Raw genomic sequence first — 20,012 nt, 5'->3', positions numbered from 1 at the left:
TAGTTTGGTATAAGAGTGCATGAACCTCCGTATAACAGGCCTTGAAGATGACTGTTCTGAATTGAAAATAAAAGAGAAACATCACACATTTTGTGCTACTAGAAACCCTTTCCTGAAGGTTTGCTGGGACTGACATTACAATTAATTGCTAATAAAAGTAATTTCTTCTTCAGATGGTTAATGATGCATGTCAAATAGCCTGAAGAATCTGATCTACTTTGTATTAAAAAATTAAATGCACAGGGATTTCACATTTCTTCTCTTCCAGTGAATGAGATGCCACTCATGGGGACGTGTCGGCATGGGGACATGAGGTCCAGCTACAGGCGAGATGGTTCACCTGTAGCTGTGCAAGACTCACTCTGAAGGTGCAGAGATGGACAGGTCGAAACTCACAACGCTTACATTGGCTTTGGTCCACGCCACCAGTCTAACCTCATCTTACACCCCTCTCCTTCCTGTCAAAGGATAATATCGTGTCTTTTTTTGTCTCCTCTGACAATAAGCTTTTCTGAGGGTCTCTTCCAGTGTTAATCTGGATAACTCCACTGCCACCAGTGAAGCAGCGATGGTTTATTTACATATACATCACTCCCTCATGATCCTGCAAGTGACCAAGTGAATAGCAGCACAGTGGCTTAGAAATATAATACTTCTGTTCTTATAGTGCAAAAAATTTCTCCAAGATTCCAGTGTAGTGGAGACCCCACTACTAAAACTCACTCAAAAATACAAATCTCCCTTCCTACCCCCTTCCCCAGCTTTATTTCTTGCCTGTATTTACCTTATTTGTAGCTGTGTAATAATTGAGATTCATGTTTAATTGCATGCTGGCTGCTCTACTCAATGTGGCTTTAGCAAACGGTTTATGTACAACTCTTTAGGAGCTACAAGAGATACTCCCAAGGTTACTGTGGCAGAATGCAAACCCCCCTCTCTCCCCCTCCCTCCTTCAGTATGGAAGGAGTAGGCACATCTCTCTCTCTCTGCTACTTGAAGCTAACAGCTTCTTGGCCCCAGAGCACCCTGGCCAGGGCCATTAGGAGAAGGGAGTGCCAAGGCGCCAGTGAGCCGCTGGGCACCTGCGGCCAGTGTGGGGGATGTTTGGAGGCTTCAGGGTCACCCCACAGCCAGTGTGGGGGTGCAGAGAAGCTTCTAGAATGCCTACAGTCAGATCTGATCAGCCAATATAAAAACGGGATTCTCGTCGAGACTCCGCCCATTGTCACAGGTCTCTTGGAGCACGAGCAAGATGCTGCCACCAAGAGCCCCCCTCCCCGGGATGAAGACTGCGCTTGCCTTGCCGCCACGGGTGTGAGTAAAACTTCTCGCAGGATTGCGAGTATATTTATACTTTTTGTGCACATATGCACGTGTAACTTTCCGTGCTCAATATGAGCACATGTAAAATTAATCCTCGCATAATCGCGGGTGTATTTTCCTTCCATGCACATTTGCACGTGTAACTTTCTGTGCACATTTGCACGCGTACTTTCCGTGCTTAATACAAGCACGTGTACTTTCCATGCACATTTGCATGCGTAACTTTCCGTGCTCAATACGAGCACGTGTATAAATTATTTCCTCGCACAATCGCGAGTGTATTTTCCTCCCGTGCGTCCACATAAGTACGTGTAATAGTCTGTGCACATTTGCACGTGTAAGTAAATTAACCCTCGCAGGATTGCGAGTGTATTATAAATTTACCCTCGCACTATTGTGAGTGTACACTTTCTGTACTCACTACGAGTACGTGTATCTCTTTAAAATAATCCCACATCGTGTTCAGGCAAGTGTGTACTCCTCCAGTACTCAGGGACGGCTCCAGCATTATTTCAGGTGAAGCCACGTGCATGCACACTGTGGACTGCCTGTTGTATTAGTTGCTGCCCCTTAATAATTTTCCTCAACTGATATCCGAACCTCTATTTAAGTCACTTCTGGAGTGCTAAAACCCTGTTTCTCACCGGTTTAATAAAAGTTGTTTCGGACCCTGTTGTCCCTTAAACAAACCTCGGGGTGCCTCCCTGACAGTTACCAAGACTGTCAGAACTGGAGGTGGTGGCTAACACACCTGGGAAGCTGTGAGAGAATGCACTTGGACATCTGTGAGCTTTGCACATCATAAGAGCTTCCCCAAGAGATGCTCTTCATTCATATTGCCGAGATAAAGTCAACAGGCAGATAATTTGAGCAGCGTTTACTATCTACTTCATCCACTCAAGTCCTGTCCTCTCTACCCTTGGGGTAGAGCGCAGGTAGCTTTAACATACACTCATAAATACTGCTAAAACTCCAGTTCCTGAAAGACAGGCCACAGTAATTTTATTTGTAACAGGAAAATTGCTTTTACAGAGTAACTAAATTGCTCACCTGCCTGACAATTTTAACAGAAAAAGTTGATTTGGGGAAGCTCCCCTGGACATAATGAAGCTGGAAGAACATCCACCCCCAGATGTTCACAGACTAAATAATAAGTGATAATTCAACTCCAGGGACAGGTATTCAGACAAAGATCTGAGAAATGGCTCTGGCCTGAGTTTGTACCTGCTTGATGCATTCACCAACGTCTTCAAGCTGCTTGGGTTACGGATAAGCTTGTCCAACATGCTGACAATCTCGTCAAACTTGGGCCTGCTGTTGCGGTCCTTCTGCCAGCAGTCGAGCATGAGCTGGTAGAGTGCAGCCGGGCAGTCCATAGGGCTTGGCAGACGATATCCTTCCTCCACAGCTTTAATCACCTGCAGGAGACACAACACAAGGCTGAGGAGTCATTTTTCTTCCTCCTACCTTTTCCTCCAATTGATTTAAACAGGACTTGGGGGCCAGCAATACGCTCATAAACAAGCCCACCACCCCCACAACTCTGCATGCAAGAGGCAAACTCAGCAAACCCCACTATATTTCAGATTTTCTATGGGATAGGTTGAATAAGTTTATTTTTGGACACTGCAAAATGAATATAGAAAGCCTGGGCACTGCCGCAAGCAGGGGGCCAGATCTCATCTTATATAGTACCTATCCAAAGCTCCGCTCAGGTCTGTAGGTTCTATACCAGGAAATTCCGAGAGCTGACTCTAAGTCCACAAATGGCAGACTATGGGGCTTTCTGGCATCTTCCTTCAGTACAGCAATTTTGTTTACTCAGATGTTGGCTGCTCTTTAAATGAAAAGGCACATTCTAGACCACGAATTTGTATTACAGTAATAAAAGTCAGACTATTTCCAAAGAGACTCTGAATGCTAATTGATGGATGGATTCAAAGCAGAGGTAGAACAACCATCTCATGTATCATTCAATACTGTCTGGGTCTAGACGTTTCTTAATGTGGCCACATTTCTGCCAGGATTTTAAAATGTCAGCCCAAGAGTATATAAATTAAAACCAGGGGAGGGTGGTTGTGCTGATTTCAAATATAATACAAACCATCTATGGTTCTGTATCTAAACCAAGCGGTACGCGCATGTGTTGCCTGCCCTCTTGAAAGGCAAAAATGAATAAATGAGAGCAGAATTGAAGACAGCAACTTGTTTTCCCCAGTTCAGGGCAGATTTACAGCAGGGCTCCAAGACCAGCAGTTCCCATTTTGAACCCTTAGCAATTATCAGGAGAACACAGCTCTTATTTCAAGCTGCAGGGGTCTGTGACTGTGCCAAGAGTCCCAGCGGATTGTCTTCACAATCTCTACTCCCAAGACTTGTTGACCAAAAGGAGTTGGAAGCAGCTATTGCTGTATGAAAAACCACAGCGCTTCACCGCTGGGCTCCAAAGGCTGCCTGAGATGCTGTTCATTCTAAGCACCATCTCACTTCTGATTTGAAAACATCCTGTGTTTAAAAAGAAGACTCTGTGGTTAGCATGGAAGTTGTTTTCTTGATCTTTAATCCCCATATGAGCGGTACAGGAAGAGCCAAGCCAGGCTGGCATTGCATTTCAAGAAGGCTTTGAAAATTGGGACTGCATGGGTTGCCTTGGAATCGTTCTCCACCACGGGGCTTCTTGCCAAGTGGAAGAGTCCCAGGAATGAGCTGGGCTGGCTGAGTGGCAGTAGCGGGAACCTCAGCTTCCCTAAGGACCTAAGTAGTAGAGGAGAAGTTAGGCGAGGCTTTGTAGTCTTCTCCAAGGGTAATGGGCATGTCTGAAGATCTGGCCAACAAGGCCTTTTGTAGCCATCCAAGGTTTCATCTGTCAGTGGAACAGTTGCACTGCTTTCCACCCAACCTGTGCCTGCAAAGCAATCTAATCTATCTATGCTTTTGCTCACAACCTCAAAAACAAGCCCCACACACTCTGCTGTTCTTCACACCATGCTTTTCAGTTGGTCACTAACCCCAAATTTGCAGCTGCTCTATGATAAAAAGCCTCAGTGTGGCACAGCCACAAGAATGTTATTTGCTGCATGGGTGTCTGTATAACAGTAACAGATCATCCTCCAGCTGTAGCAGAAAGCAAATACTAGCAAGACAGGGAGCAGACCATCTGGCACCAGCTCAGAATATCTGACATACATCTGCAGCAGGGTTATGCATGCTTGATATTCCTGGCAGCAACATCACAATCAATAGTGTTAACTCAATTTACAGGATGTCATTCATTCTGGAGATGCAATGTAAATGGTATCAAAACACTACAAGGATCTAGGATGCTGAAATATACTCTTGCATCTGAAGGTGCCTCGGGGGTTGGCAATAACAGGAGCAAAAGAATGAAACAACGAAGATAAGTCACTTGTAGCAGCCACAATACTCAGAAAATAAGAAAATGGCCCATTTGCTGTTCTGCTAATTGATGCATACTGCTTTTTAAGACTTGAAGAGCTAAAATTTGCTCCTATAAGGGGGCATTTTTGTTCCTTTTCCTCTTTTGAATAAGCACTACTCATTTATTGATCAGCATGACTGAACCAGAGATGCTTGAGAGAGGACAAGTCAGGATAATCTATTCCACCAAATACTTTTAGCTCCGTGTTTTCATAAACCCACCAGCCTGAAGACTAAAAAGCAACTACTGTCATCATTTAGCTTCCCAACCTGTGTAATACGGGCCACAGAATTCTTCTCAACAATTCCTGCATCAAAGCCTTATCTTGTGGTCAAGTCAAAGCATATTTTTAGAAGGTCATCCAGAAACCAGCACGACTTTAAAACGTGGTTTGTAGCCTTGGCAGTTACAATGCTGCCTGCCCTACGGTGCTGCAACTCCTTTAAAGCAATTCGGCTGTAACATGGGGAGAACTACTTTGCTCACTGCTGACCATGCTTGCAAACAATGTGCTTTAATTACAAGCCACACGAGAAGAAACTTGTGCAGCAGAGTCTGAAATTCACCTGAGCAGAGCCCTCTGTTCCTCTGCATGAAAGTCAACACTGATTCTTCAGCCAACATGAGGAGGGGAGAAAGGAAGAGAAGGTGAAGAAGAAAGGCACAAATTGCATGAGAACATTTCTCTGTCATGCACTGAATTAAATTTCCCAGGCTATTGGCCTCCAGGCACTTGCCACCCACACCCGTTACAGGCAGAGGTGACCCAAGCAAAGCCTAAGCAGCAACTGATGCTCATCAGCATCTCACCAGTCCTCTGCTTTCTCCTGCTAAAGAAACGAGTCCCTCACCTGCTTCTTCTCAGGTCAGAGTGAAATTCACTCTGTACCGCATGGTGCATGGAGGCATTTGGGTTTTCTGAACAGTTCTGTGAAGTGTGGAAGTTTATACAATAGCATTACCATCCAGACAAGGGACTGTCCTGGCCATGGAGTGTTATTTCATCGGCACCAACCTGAATCTTAGCCTGCCATTTACTGAACAACATCTGTTCTCTGCCAGTGCATTGGCATTAAATATAGTTACTGTGCTCAGTGTGACTGAAAAAGCTTGGCTCTTAATACCTGCATACTCTGCACAGGCTGTGGAAGAAAGTCTCTCTATTTGATTGAGATAAATCCCTGTGTAGATACAGGCTACTTTACCAAACTCCCTGCAAACGTGACAGCCTCAGCAATGCAGCAGTGGTGGGGCATTCATGCCAAACAACACGCTCATCTCCCTGGCAAGAAGCATGGCATGACTGTCCCACAGGTACCGCTCATTTCTGCACCTGGACTCAGAGTGAGATGAGACAGCAGCTCGGTGTGACAGGTAGTAAAATCCACTGATGGCGAAGGCCCACAGACAAAATACAGCCAGAGCTTTTGCTGCCAGTGAAATGGCAGAAAGTCAAGTGGATGGGAAGACTGCTCAAAAAAGAAAAAAGAATGAAACATCAGGTGTTGTGCCCATGAAGGAGCAAGGACCTGCTTGGTCACCCAGACAGCAGCAGCATCTCCGCTGGTGGCAGAGCTGCAGAGATGAAGAGAGGGATGAAGAACAAATGGGTTTGCCAAGTGCTCTTGTTCCCCCCGCCATCACAGAACTGCTTGGGGGGCCCTGCGTGCCCCATGGTGACCCAGAGCTCCCACACTAGCTAGCGTCCTCAGAGACCTCCATGTGTTGTGTTTCTTGGAGATGTGAAGAGGAAGGAGAGGCCCCAGAAAATCTGGCAAAACCTAGCTTAAATTTTTTTAGCCTTAGACAAGGACAGATGTTTATGGTGAGCTCAGGGTAGGAGGTAGCCCCGCAGTAGGACCAAGAGATCCTACTGGAGCATCTCTGGAAGGAAGAGGATGGCATCTCCAGGCACCTCTCTGTTTGGTGGCCTTAAAGTCAAAGGCTTGAGGGGGCACTGGGGCTCAGGAGCAAGGGGACACAGCTTGAGGGGTACTATACATATGAACTGTGAGACTTTGCATTAGCACAGACTTATACGATGTTCTCAACAGGAGCAAAACTGTGCTCACAAGATCCATGATGCAAGGGAAGCAGAGCTGCAGTCTCTGGGACTGCTGTCACTTGATCAAATCATCGAGCTTTTGTGCAGCAAAACAAAGCCCTTATCATGACTCTCCTGAGTTTCTGAATTACGTGACAGTGGGGGTTTGAACACACAAATGAAATGCTGCCAGTTATCCGCATCTATTCCCTGGCAGACCTTTGTCACCAAGCAGAGGAGGGCCTGGCTCTAGCTCTAACAGCATTAGTGAAGCTCCAGTGGTCTGCTCGGGGAAGCAGGCCTGCCCCTGTGCAGACAGACACATTCCCCTCTGCGCACAGCCTGTTCTGGGTTGCTGCTGCTGCAAAAAAAAGCATCAAACAGGAGGATTGGTTTAATCTGGTGTGAGGGAGCAAAGCCAGTTTTACAGCAGCTCTCATCCTCTTGTCCCCATCCTGCCTCTCTGATTGCAGGCTGAACGCTGAGCCCTCAAAATCCCATCATGCGGCAGCTCTCGCATGTGCTTACATCTTGGTTTGTCATTTCCCAGTAAGGTCTCTCGCCGTAGGACATCACTTCCCACATCACAATGCCATAGCTCCAAACATCGCTGGCCGATGTGAATTTGCGGAAGGCAATCGCTTCGGGTGCCGTCCATCGGATGGGAATCTTTCCTCCCTAGAATAAAAAGTTAAAACAACAAAAACAACAACAAAAACCAACCAAATGAGAACCAGATTACAGGGGAGGGCAGGGAACATGCAAAAGAGGATGAAGCATCAGCACTGAGGGATGTTATTTTCTCTCTGGAAAGAGACATCGAATTTTAAAGTAAATCTGTTTGACAGCATGGGGCCCTCTTCCACATTATCTCAGCCCATAAGCATTTGTAGGCTGCCTACTAATTGGCTGTCCTGAAGGTTTGTTGTTTGAACACTGGTACATGTATAGGATCAACATCTCAATTATGTTGCAAGGCTTGGTAAGGGAATACAGTTCCTCCGTCTCTGAGAGCGAGCAGGGGCAGAACAGACAGCTCTGAAACCAAGAAAGACTTTGATCTAATGAGGGCTTCATGCAAATTGCTGTGGAGGTAATGTCATTTTTTTTTTCTTTAGCGCGGTCCTAATCCTGCAGAGGGATCTGCGTAGCAGGCACAGAAGTCTGCTTGGCCTTTGCTGTGGGACTGAAAACGATGCCACAGCTGTCAAGTGTGCTTTGCTATTTCCTTTTCCACTTTCTACCACTTTAGAAATCAAACTTCAGATCATCTCTGACAAGGAAGAGAGGAGGGAAAGGATTTGGATTAAGGATTAAGGAAAGGAGTTTGGATTAAGAAGTGCTTTTCTCATTGGGTTTAAAGAGTTGTCTCCGTTGATTTGTATCAAAATATATTTTACTGTGAAGTCCTTTCCTCTCAGTGATGAACCAAATATTGGAAAGTCTCCCTGAATTCCCCCTAACAGTGTTTGTTATTGGAAAAAAGAAATTGGAACACGTTTTCAAAGCCAATTTTAAAAAGTCCCTTCTTCCAATAATGATTTATTCACAGATCTATTGATGCATGCCATGCTCCCAGCCCTGTCATGGGGTTGGGACTGCCAAGAGTCCAAAGGCCTTTCCCAGATTGCAAAATCTCCATGGGGAACTGGGAACAGGAGACAGAGAGCTCCCCTCACCCTCAGAAAAATGTGATAATTGGTGACATCCCATCACAGGAGGCTCTCTCCAAGCCTCCACTGCTGGACACAGGTCCTGGCCATCCCCGCTCCACAGTGCTGGGGCTGTGGGACCTCGCACCATGGTGGGTGCTGGTGTCCTGAAAGGATGGATCAGGGATGGAAAGGGCTGAGACTGGAGCAGCCCTTTCTCAGGCTGAGGGAAACAACCTTTGACAGGGTAACATTGAATATGTGCCATTTGCAACAGGCATGACATGCTTGTTAATGTTTTAGAAGGGGCAAATTGTCCAGAAGACGATGACTTACATCTCTTCATGGATGCATAAGCAAAGCACATGCTCCTTTTCTTTCCTCCCTTTCGTACTCACCAAAGAGGACAGGATTCATCTGGGAGTGCAGTGCCCTGGCCAAGTTTGCTGTTTGACTCTGGAACCCAATGTGAACTTACAAGTTATTAGTTATGTTCTGCTGTATTTGGCCACCCTCACTAAACAGTGACAGGCATTTGCAAAATGAACTTGATCATGATTAACTGGTAACAATGCCAAACCCTCCTGCACAGTTTAGAGGCTCTGGATCTGTAGAAACCTCTTTGCTAAAGAGCTTGAATACCAAAAGGCAGCAGGGAATAAATTTTTCTTGAGTGTAATCAGTTGAGTATCCTCATAACTCACCCTGGTCGTGTATGCCGCTTCGGGGTCGTCTTCTAGGACCCTGGAGAGGCCAAAGTCAGACACCTTGCAGACTAAGTTGCTGTTGATGAGAATGTTCCTGGCAGCGAGATCTCTGTGTACATAACCCATGTCAGACAGGTACTTCATTCCCGATGCAATGCCTCGCAGCATCCCGACCAGCTGAATGACCGTGAACTGCCCATCATTCTTCTGTAAAAAGAAGGAGACATTTGAAGAGCTGAGCATCTCTGTACTCTCAGCATTGCATGTGCACCAAGAAAAATGCAAAGGCAAGTCTCCAGTGCAGAAAACCAGGGAAATTAATAATTCATTACTCGCATGCTCAGACCACGAAGCTTTTCATAGTTTCATTGTTTGAATTATGATCCCTAGAGACAAAGCTAAGGAAATGTAGTTCTTTTAACCGGAGATCAAGGAGTGAACTGTTTCCACTGGTGACTGATGAAGAGACAGTGACTGGGAGTGTACACATGTAATTAAGTGTATAAAAGCACCAGGGCGGGCTGTCTCTGAGTCAGCCAATGGAAAGGCACCAAGATGCACATAAATCCTACCTGCAGAGGTCCACATGTGAATATTTGGGGGCTAGGGCTCCTCCCACGTTACTACACCACATTTCTAACCTCTTGGCCTATCCTCCCTTCTCCAGCTCTCACATTTCATGAAAAACTCTGATGAGTGTGGGGTTTGCCATGATGCAGCAGCGTGGATGTGCTCTTGAAACAGCAAGAAGTTTTGTAGGCTAAGTGAATCACTTCCATGCAGCCGACTACCTTCTAAAATAAATGTAATATTATCCAACTTATTCTTATCTGTTTGTACCAATGCATGAACCAAGTCCCGAAGGATGTTGTATAAATACAGATCAAACACATAACTGAGCTAATCCTGCCTCCAGACAGCACCAACAGCTGGACCAGCACCCAGCAAACGTTTTCATCCCTATTAACCACCTGCAAAGAACCCGAAGTTTAACCAAGGCCACCCCTGGAAAAACAGTCAAAGTATTACCTTTAAAAATGTATCCAGAGAACCGTTCTCCATGTATTCAGTTACTATCATTACTGATTTGTCTAGAAAAAAAATAAAAAAAAGTGCACCAGTTTGTTAGCAGCAATTTATTTAAAAAACATGAGCAATAATAAAGTTGTTTCATAATGTGCCTGAATACAAATATACAGCCATGCAACAGTAAATCTACACTGAGACACCGCTATCCCAGAGGGATGACAACATTTTTTGCCCAAATCTATGTAGAATTGAGGAGGAGGGGATGGCAAAGTAACCCCATATTATAGGTGGGGTACCTGCAAGCTGAAGGAAAGGATGGGATTACATCCCTTGTAATTCAAGTAAACCTGTGTGACTGCCTTTGTAAACTCATCTGGAATGAAGAAAAGGAATATTTGTGCTGCAGAACAAAAGCAAGTTAAGTATGGAGTGAATGTGAGTGGAAATCAAAATAAAAGTTTTTAACAAAAGACCTAGTCTCCTACTGTTGACGGCAATAATAACATTTTTCCAAATCCATGTGATTAATTTTCATGCCCGAGTCATTTTTATGGTAATTATATATAGGTTTTGATCAGTTTTTATATCTAATTTCTCGCTAGCTTGCCACAATGACATAGCAATAATTAATGTGGTGTGCTCCAGCCCTTGTAAATTCAATGAAATCTTATAAGAACATGATAATTATTTTTTATTTAAATCAATTTCCATTAGCTAGCACATGGCACAGACAAAAGAGGAGCCGTCAATTATTTGTAAAACGCATTATAAACGTCTTTGGTAGAAATGATCAACAAGAGCTGCTGCATGTCATAACATGCACATGAAGGTAAATGCTCTGAAAAATGGGCACGCATTCCACCATTTACGTTGATCTTAATCTTCCCACTTTCCCCTTACCTTAACTATTTGCCTAATTTACTGCTTAATTATCTACACAATAAAGGTAATTGTGAGCTTGTCAACCAAAACACTCACTGTTGCACAGACACTACCTTTGCAGCGAGAGGGACCTGTGCTGCTTCCACTCTTTTAAGTTAATATCACAGTGACTGCCCTGTGCTTAGAACTTCTGCTATGAGAAAAGCACAATGGGGCCACGAGCAATAATGGCAAGTCCCCAAAACCATCACAAGCCCCATCTTTGAGGAAGAGAGCCTTCCTGCCATGCACAACATGGGCAGGAGGGAGGAGGGATCTTGGGTGACATTGCTATACGTTGGCGAGCACATCAGTGGCTATGTGAGGAGGGAAAATCATGGGTATACATCTCTTTTCTTTTTTAAAATGTTTTGTTTCTAAACACTAGCCTCCTGACTGTGGCATGGGGTCCCTTATCTCTTCACTTCAAGGTGTCATTGCAGCAAGACTGGCATCTCATTTGTAAAATAAAAGTAGCTAAGGGCTTGTCTGCTTGGTGACAACGAAGACAATACAAATTAACTAAGGTGTGCCTGTGAAGTAGATTAGTTAAACGGTATTAAGCCTTTGCGTGGATATTCTCATTCAGAATTAAAAATGGCCTAATTAATTTTCACTTGATTTATTTCCAAAGTAAATCATAATGCAGCAGACATTTCACCCTAAAGATCCGAATCCATGATAGGCCAACGACTAAAACACAGAAGGGAAAGAGAAGTTAAACAATAGCAGCATTGTCTGGGATTCAAAAAGCTTGTTTGACTCCATTTAAAAGAAAAGAAAAAAAGCTGGGAAGATGCTCCGGATGCCTGGTGGAAAAATTTTGAGTGCAGTAAACAAGCATGTAATGAGCATGTAGTGTGCAGGATGGATGCCCACGGGGAGGCTTTTGTGTGCTACACAAGGTGACTCCAAGAGACTATGTTATTCAACTATTGGAAGAGACCCATCTTGTGTTTTCTTTTTTTTTTTTTTTTTAATTAGAAGTTTTAGCAAATGCACTTTCAAGGAAAAATAAAAAAGAAGGACGTTGATTGCAAACACGTACTGATTTCAGGTAGGTTATAAGGATATGAACAGGACAAATGTCTGGTGTCTCTGTACCTGCTCTATTGCAGATCTGAAAAAAGAACTAATCTTGAAGAAACTGCCTCTGATGAATGACAAATGCAATGACCAGCAGCCACATGGCCCCAGATGCTGGCGAGAAGCAACTATTACCACAAGCATCACTAGCAGATCCCTGAAGGAGCTAGACTTAATCGTAGTTTAAATCAGTCCTACCCCCTTCAGCTACACCCTCGTTCTTCCCTGCCTTCAGCTAATTTTTGTCCCTGCTCTTACTCTGCAGGGTTCAGCACTACCCTCCTGTGGGCTCTTTGCCAGCATTTTGCTGCAGCAGTTTCTCAAAATATGACAGCTGGGAATTATCAGGGCTCATGGCTCAAAATACTCTTGCATTTTACAAGGGGAACGCGATGCTGCATGCTCTGGTAGACATCCCGGGCTCAGCACTGTCTCTATCGCCCACCCACTGCCCTAGGCTGGACAGACACACCAGCTCCACTTCTATCTCATTTAATTCTGGGCTTTTGTAGAGGCGCTTTCTCTTAGCCCAAGCATATTATCCCTAGGTTAAACAAGTTTTGCAGAGGGAGTTAACGTGTTGGTGTTTTTTTGTTGTATGTTTTTTTTTTTTTTTTTTTAATAATTTTATCCATTATTTATCCATTCTAGGTAGAATAATGCCAAAATCATTTAGACACAAATCACTGTCGTGGTTTAACCTGAGCTAGCAATACAACCATGATAGCCACTCACTCATTCCCTCCTCCTCCCTCCCCCCTAGGGGAGACAATCGGAAGGGAAAAGAGAAACTTGGATTGAGATAAACACAGTTTAATAAAATAACAAAATACTAATACACTACTAGTAAATATATATATAACATAGAAATAAAAGACACTCAAGGCGATTCTTCACAAATTCCATCCATAACTGAGCAGCCAGTCCCAGGAAGCTGCACCTGGTTGTGATCCCGAAGAGAGGAACAAAAAAAAAAGGAAAAAAAGAAAAAAAAAGGGAAAAAGGCAGATAGGTGCAGAGGCCTCTGCAAAATGGCAAAAGACCGAACTAAGTGTTCCAAACAGAACTCCCATGGCTCCGATAAAAAAAACAAAAAAGAAAGAATGCGTGAGAGAAAAAAAACTACCCAAGAGCAGGCAGGAGCGAGAATGCCCCAGAGAGAGTGAGCAGAAGATCCCCCTGCTCCTTAAATCTGAAGCATGACACGAATGGGATGGAATACTTATTGATCAGTCTGGATGTCAGTCAAGCTCCGCCCCATCCATGCCCCCCTTCCTCGATGCCTCTCACCTGTGGACAGAGTACTCAGAATGTCTTTGGCTCTCAGACCAGAGCAATTAAAAACATTAACTCTGTGCTGGGGTGTTATCTCTTGTTCTCAAAATAAGTTCAAATAATGAGAGTGCTAGATATGAAAAAGAAAGGTTTCTAAGTGCATGAAGAAAATAACTCATTTTCAGTCAAACCAGCATAGGAACCTGTTCCCAGCTGGACCCACAAAGTGTGATTTCAGGCAAGGGGAGCTGGCTGGGTTTTGAGAAATGATAAAAGGTGCAGTCAAAAGGTAAGTTACCTGAGTTTTCCTTCCCTATCCAACTCTCCCATCAATCAGAGCTCAAGGAGAGAGGTTGGCAGCAACTTGCACCTACTTTTGGTGACGACACCTTCCAGGTGGATGATGTTGGGGTGGTCGAACTGCCCCATGATGCTTGCTTCTCCCAAGAAATCTCGCCTCTGCTTCTCTGTGTAGCCCACCTTCAGGGTTTTGATAGCCACTGGCAACTCATGTTTGCCCTGCAGCTTCAGCCGTCCACTGCAGACTTCCCCAAATTCACCTTCAGAGAAAATTCAGAAAGAACGGGATTGTAGCATGCCGAAGGCACCTGTCCGTCTGCAGCATATAGCTCAGCTCATATAGATAGCCAAGTAACTCATAAGCACAAGAAAACTGGGAAGAAAAATGTAATTTTCCTATATTTAAAGACCTATGCTCTATATTCCAATGTGGTTTTTCCTCATTTCATGTTTTTGTCTACTAGATGAAATAGTCTTGTCACATCCTGTATCATTGCCCTGTGTAGACAGCTGTAAAGAACAAGCCACTTGCTTCTTAACCTCCTTTTGGTAAGTTAAATAGATGGAATGCTGTTAACCTTTCATAGCAACATATATTTTTATAGACTACAAAACCTTTCTGATTTTACAACCACCTTTTCTAAAACAGTAATGCAAATGGATATTTTTTTCTGGTGAACAGTACATTACCTCCAAAAACACAATTTCAGAGGATATAAAACATTCCTAAGGTTGGACGCAATTCCAAACAAAAAGCTTAACTGTAAAGAAAATGGGAAACACTTCTTTTAACCAGAGAAGCTTTGGACTTTGTGTTTTTTTTCTTTCTCAGATGACTTCTTATTTTTATATTTGCTTTGAAACTGACCTTAATGGAGGAAGAGAAAAAGGTTAAAAGAGTGAAAAGAACCTGAAAATTAAGTGACTCAGTTCCCTTAGCATCTGTCGAAATAACTCAAGCTTTGTGATAATTTTCTGCTGTCTTCAGTTCAGTCCTTGAATTTCAAAACCATAGACAAGATGTCTCAAATTTTGGAGGGAATGTGCTCCCCATCACTTACAGGGCACCAACCAGCACAAAGATTTCACAGCCTTTGTTTATTTCTAGCATTAAAAAAGCCAACCCTCCACGCTGCTTTAAGGGGCACAAAATGTGTTTCCATACCAGCTCCAATAACTCTTTCAATGGTTATGCATGAAACTTCGATTTCCTTGGCAAACTCGTGAACAGCTTGATTAGGGTCCTCATAGGTGTGGGGATCAATGTAGGTCCTTACTCCGGGCAGCTTAACTGCAAACACAAATGAACAGTGTTACCGAGACGTGGTATGACAGATGATGGGCAATACTCAGTCTTGGCCTTTGCATTCTGGTTTGCTGGAAGATATTGCAGCTGGGAAACCTATGTCTATGGGAAAAATGAATATATAACGCTTTTTGAATGTTCTGTGTTTTGAAACACTGTGCAAGCAAGCACCTTTGGAAAGGACATTTATTTGATATGTGACATACATGAAACTTTACTGTATTTAGAAAAGTGCATGACAGTGCTCAGCTGGAATGATGCACAGCTGAAAATCCCTTTCAGTCCTGCATAACAGGCTGATCCGGGGTCTACAGGAAAAGAATCCCTTTCTGGATCTGGAAAGGACACGCCAGGAGGAAAAGTACAAAAATCAAAATGCTGAAGGAAACAACTCGCAAAGCAAGTTGGGTGGATGGGGGTTGACAGAGAGCTGCAATAAATTATGCCCTACCAGTCACATATTAGCTAATCAATCAGCCACATTATTTCAGATGGAGTTACTGAGATTTAAACGAACAGAATATTTGCAGTACAAAGCCTGTGGGTTGTACCAGTATAAATGCAATCAATACTAGGCTTTTTCTCCAGGACTTGAGAGGGGAAAAGTATTTTCAATATCCGTATTATAAGTTTGTTTTGACAATCATAAGGACACTTGCATGGAGAACTGCTCATTGGTCAATAAGACAGCTACATTACATTCCGACTCTTAATTGATTTGCTTCTTGCTGCCTTCATTACATAGCAGTAATGGAAATCTGACTTTTGCTCGAGACACATTTGCCTTTTCCACCCCAAAAGGCACCTTGCTGTTCCCCATCCCCAGACCTCACAGCACGTAATGAAGGAAGGCTTTTCAAACACTGGCTCTGGAGGTATGGGAGGACTCATAACGACCATAAGATCTATTGTCTAGCATCACCACAGAGGTTTGTGTATTCAAATAAGCTTGTGGGTCTTAACAGGGTGTTTCTAAAAGCTTCCCAGGAGCAAGAAGTAGGCATTATTTCTCTGCAGAGGCATCCGAGGCAAAGATGAGTTGTGGGTTGGGTCCTCGTGGCTGGCTGAGGTGCATCAAAGGTTTTAAACAGGAATTCTGCACAGGTACATCCAGACCACAAAACTGTAGAGCTTTATTGTGCTGGCTGGGCAAAATTAATAGCACACAGTACAGGCAGAGAAGCAAAAAAAAATGGCTTGCTAGAGAGATGTGTTGATGATGTACTGGTGCAAACAGCTGGTCACATGTCAGGACTGCTCAAATGTTCAGTTCTCTATGGGGCTTCGAGCTGGGGCAGGAGGGGACTTACTGAATAACAGAGCAAACTGAATTTGTTTGTGAATTACTAGCAAAACAGTTTCTGGAAAAAAAAATCCTCTCACTTGTATTTCTTATTACCACAGAGAGACAAAAATGCATATATACACATTTGATCTTTACTCACTGTGTCCATTATGAAAATGCATCTTTTCTTCTTCTGGATCTTGTTTAGCCTTGCTATAGCCACATCGCCTGGAAAAACAAACAAACAAACAAACAAAAGCAAACACAGAAGAGTGGTTTTGTCGCTGGTATGGCAGAACCCTGCTCATTACTTCAAATCACAGAAACCCAGAGCAGCAATGAATCCAACCTCTCTAGTGGCCGTATTGCTGATGTTCCAGTTTTAGCTCATAAAAATAGTTGCAATTTCCCTAACAGGATTCAGGGCCCAAGGCCCACCAATTTTCAATTGGACTTGTGCTTCTAAATTCCACAGATGCTTCTGAACACCTCCACTCTCCCATACATGTAATTCAGCTATTATTAAGAAGGAAAAAAGGCAAGAAGAGGAGGGATGATGAAAGGGGAATGGAATGAAACATTACAATCGCAGAAGTGAGATCTGCAGAGACCACAGAGATTTTGCAGGGACCATCTTGTATGTACTGCATGGTCCCCTTCGTCCATGGGGTGGCTGCACAGAACTTTGAATTTTGATACTTTTGATACTTTAGAGAACAACTGCAAGGCTGCAGCTGAATCCCAACGTGGAGCTGCAAACATGGGCATATGGGCATCCTCCTGCCAGTCTTTGTCTGCTCTTCCCCAACTTGTCTCTCACCCTTCTTGCCACTTCTCCAGGCAACATTATCACATTAGCATTAACTGGCTGCTTTGGTGGCATTTCTGAGACCTCTTTCACTCAGACAATCACTTAGGAAGCTACAGAGGAACCACACAGGTGAGGAGAACTGTTATTTACACACATACATATATATATATATACTTAAAAACATGGGATGAGGTATGTATGATGCACATATATCTGCCAGTCTTTCCCAGGACCTGATATGGTAACTGGATAGAGGAACTGGATCATCCCTCAAGCAAACCACATGGACACGTGATGGAGGAACACTGCTTGAAAGAGAGAAAAACCTGCAACTGAGCTCTGCAAGGCAGCCAGCGTGCAGGGGATGGCAAGCTGAGACACCCCAAAAAAACCCTCGTGGTAACAAGGAGCCGCTGACAGCCGAGAAAGTTGGAGTCACGTCTTCCCTTGCCCATGACTTTGAGATGGGAGGGATGCAGACGCTCCAGCACTGCTCACAGCAAGGAAGCGCATACGATTAGTAGAAACAAAACTGCAATTAGGAGAGGCAGCAACAGGCATCTGCATAAAACATGCCCTCAATGGGAAGTACTGTTCCAGGGAACTGCTGCCTGGCTGACTGCAAGGGGCCAAGCAGCCTTTTGGTTAGAGGATTTTGGCACCAGGCTTGTGAAGCAAACACAATTACAAACAAAATGCCCCAGATGATGGGACGTAGACACCACTGCTGAGCTAGCACACGCAAGGGAACAGATTGGTAGAAGGTGCAGAACGGGGAGGACTGGCAGGCAGTGCACGGAAGGGCAGGGAGGTGACAGGGTCAATAAACAGGTCACACTTGATCAGCAGCCAGGCAATCCATGCAGGGCGCGATCTCAGCAGCAGCAGCCCAGCAGAGACCATCACGCTCCGAAGGCAACACCCACAAAGGCAGCGATGGAGACACGGCTCAGTTATCCCCCCGGCAGTGCCTGCAGCAGCGCTCGTCACCCTGCTGTAGCCATCTCCCAAGATGGGGTCTTGCCTAATTAACTCAAAAATTAAGCAGTAGGTGAAGGCAGAGATGCAGAGAGGAAGGGTCATTGCAAAGTATGTTCGGGTGTTTACAAACCCTGGGTGAAAGTGGATTCTCTTTCATCATGCCACTGCCACCCACTTAAGTATAAAACCTAGAGATGAGCATCAATTCCCACTTCTGGCAAATGCTATTTTTTTCCACTTCAAGTTGCCAGAAATTAAATCACTTTTCTGCAATTTCTGTAATTTTCTGGATCAGGGTGTATGTGTGTGAAGAGGTTTTCCAGGCAGGTATTCAAACCGCAGTTTTTGTCTTAGAATACACAAATTCATCCCTCTACCAATCAGACATAAAAGATTTCTTCTGTTTGCTATTTAAAGCAAATGCCCTCACCTCTTACTCCTGATGCTTTGACCACAAAGAGGGAGGAGAGAGAGATGGGGAACATGCCATCACTTGCATCCAGTGATCTGAGCGCACCTTGATGGACAACTCAAAGGGACCAAGCAAACCAGGGGAACACACATCCAGCAGCATGGCACAGAAATCAGGCTCTGGGACCCCCAAAGTATCATTAAAACAAGACAGGTCAAAGTGAAATTTCAGGCAGCGGACCGCCACTGTCAAGCAATAGTTGGGCATCACTAACAAAGCCTTCTGCAAAACCTGCCCCATGCAATTGCCTGTGCCTTTTGCACACTTGTTTTGTTAAACTACCCAGAGAAATGGGCCAGGTACATACTAACTGGAGCTAAACCACACCCCTTCCCTTCTCAACCTTCAGATGCCTTCAATAACACACACAAGCAGTTTTCTTCTCCTTTCTTCACCAGCTAAATCCCATTCAAACCTGCTATTTCAGGTTAACAGTTCTGATTCACTACATGAATCTTACTGGCAGGTAAAAGTATCTATATGTTGTGGCCTTGCAATATATTTTTTTTGAAGATAAAGCTCCCGGTTGTTTGTGAAATAATCCATTTCTGTATGTGCATTTGTGCTTAATATTTATCAGAAAAACTGTGAGTCAAAAGTCTCCTGATGGAAGACCCACTCTCTAGTTTATGGTCATTATACAAACCATAGATTTCTTATAACTTTTCTCTATCACATACAGCAGAAGCATAAAGATCCTGATGCTCACTTCATCTCCCACTGAGCTGGAGACACTCAGTCAAAGAGTTAATGTAATTCAGCAGCACACCTGAATCTCAATTCATTTACTCCTGTTGTGGATTTGTCCCAGTTTCTGGATCTAGAAAGCAGCTGTCTTCCTTGCATGGCCCTGTGTTTTTCAATAAAACTATCAGAGGAAAAAAAAAGGTGAGACTTTAAATATTCTTAAGGCATCATGTCTTATTTAAAAACTACTTACAGATTGGCAGGCAGCTCATAAAATATTTATGGGGCAGATTATAAAAGTGAAGTTGTAAAATGATCCCTATATAGGTTTATAAAATACAAAACTGACAGGTAGAATGATGATGAATCCAGCTGGGAATCGGATGCCTGCTGCCTGGTATGACAGAAACCAATTCAGAGAGAAAAATCCTTCAAGAAACTAGGCAGGACGATGTTTGTTCTCCCTGGACCTGTGGAGATACTTTGTGTCTGAACCTGTGCTTCGAGGTGCCCTTTCTGGCCCCACAGAAAGCCCAAGAGAAGGAGGTTCCATCTCCCAGCTGGGGCCACACATGGGGTGGCACTGGGGACACATACAGGGACAGCATTTCGAAGTCCCCGATGAGGGAAGGGCCTTGCCTTGCCAGGTGCAGCCAGTGCCATCAACTGGTTTGTGCTCTAAAGCAGCCTGTAA

General features: G+C 44.1%; 1 protein-coding gene and 1 long non-coding RNA gene across 15 annotated transcripts in view; one reads left to right on the top strand and one right to left on the bottom strand.

The window, feature by feature from the left end:
• The window catches only part of LOC110365240 (uncharacterized), a 362,256-nt gene extending 359,026 nt beyond the window's left edge, over positions 1–3,230 (top strand). Inside the window, exon 26 of the long non-coding RNA XR_010472314.1 lies at positions 269–3,230. This is a non-coding gene — a long non-coding RNA (uncharacterized LOC110365240). The remainder of the gene's footprint in view (positions 1–268) is intronic.
• EPHA5 (EPH receptor A5) overlaps positions 1–20,012 on the bottom strand; it is a 212,187-nt gene that overhangs the window by 13,051 nt on the left and 179,124 nt on the right. For all 14 annotated transcript variants that reach the window (XM_065061577.1, XM_021299088.2, XM_065061574.1 and 11 more), the window contains 7 exons: positions 16,528–16,595; positions 14,942–15,067; positions 13,851–14,036; positions 10,195–10,256; positions 9,163–9,372; positions 7,335–7,484; positions 2,548–2,741 (listed from right to left, as the gene is read on the bottom strand). In XM_065061577.1, the coding sequence (XP_064917649.1) occupies positions 2,548–2,741; positions 7,335–7,484; positions 9,163–9,372; positions 10,195–10,256; positions 13,851–14,036; positions 14,942–15,067; positions 16,528–16,595 (996 nt within the window). The remainder of the gene's footprint in view (positions 1–2,547; positions 2,742–7,334; positions 7,485–9,162; positions 9,373–10,194; positions 10,257–13,850; positions 14,037–14,941; positions 15,068–16,527; positions 16,596–20,012) is intronic.

The sequence above is a fragment of the Columba livia genome, chromosome 4 (genome assembly GCF_036013475.1).
Source record: "Columba livia isolate bColLiv1 breed racing homer chromosome 4, bColLiv1.pat.W.v2, whole genome shotgun sequence".
Lineage (NCBI taxonomy): Eukaryota > Metazoa > Chordata > Aves > Columbiformes > Columbidae > Columba > Columba livia.
The sequence above is the reverse complement of the archived record's forward strand: the minus strand, read 5'-3'. Positions and strand labels throughout refer to the sequence as shown.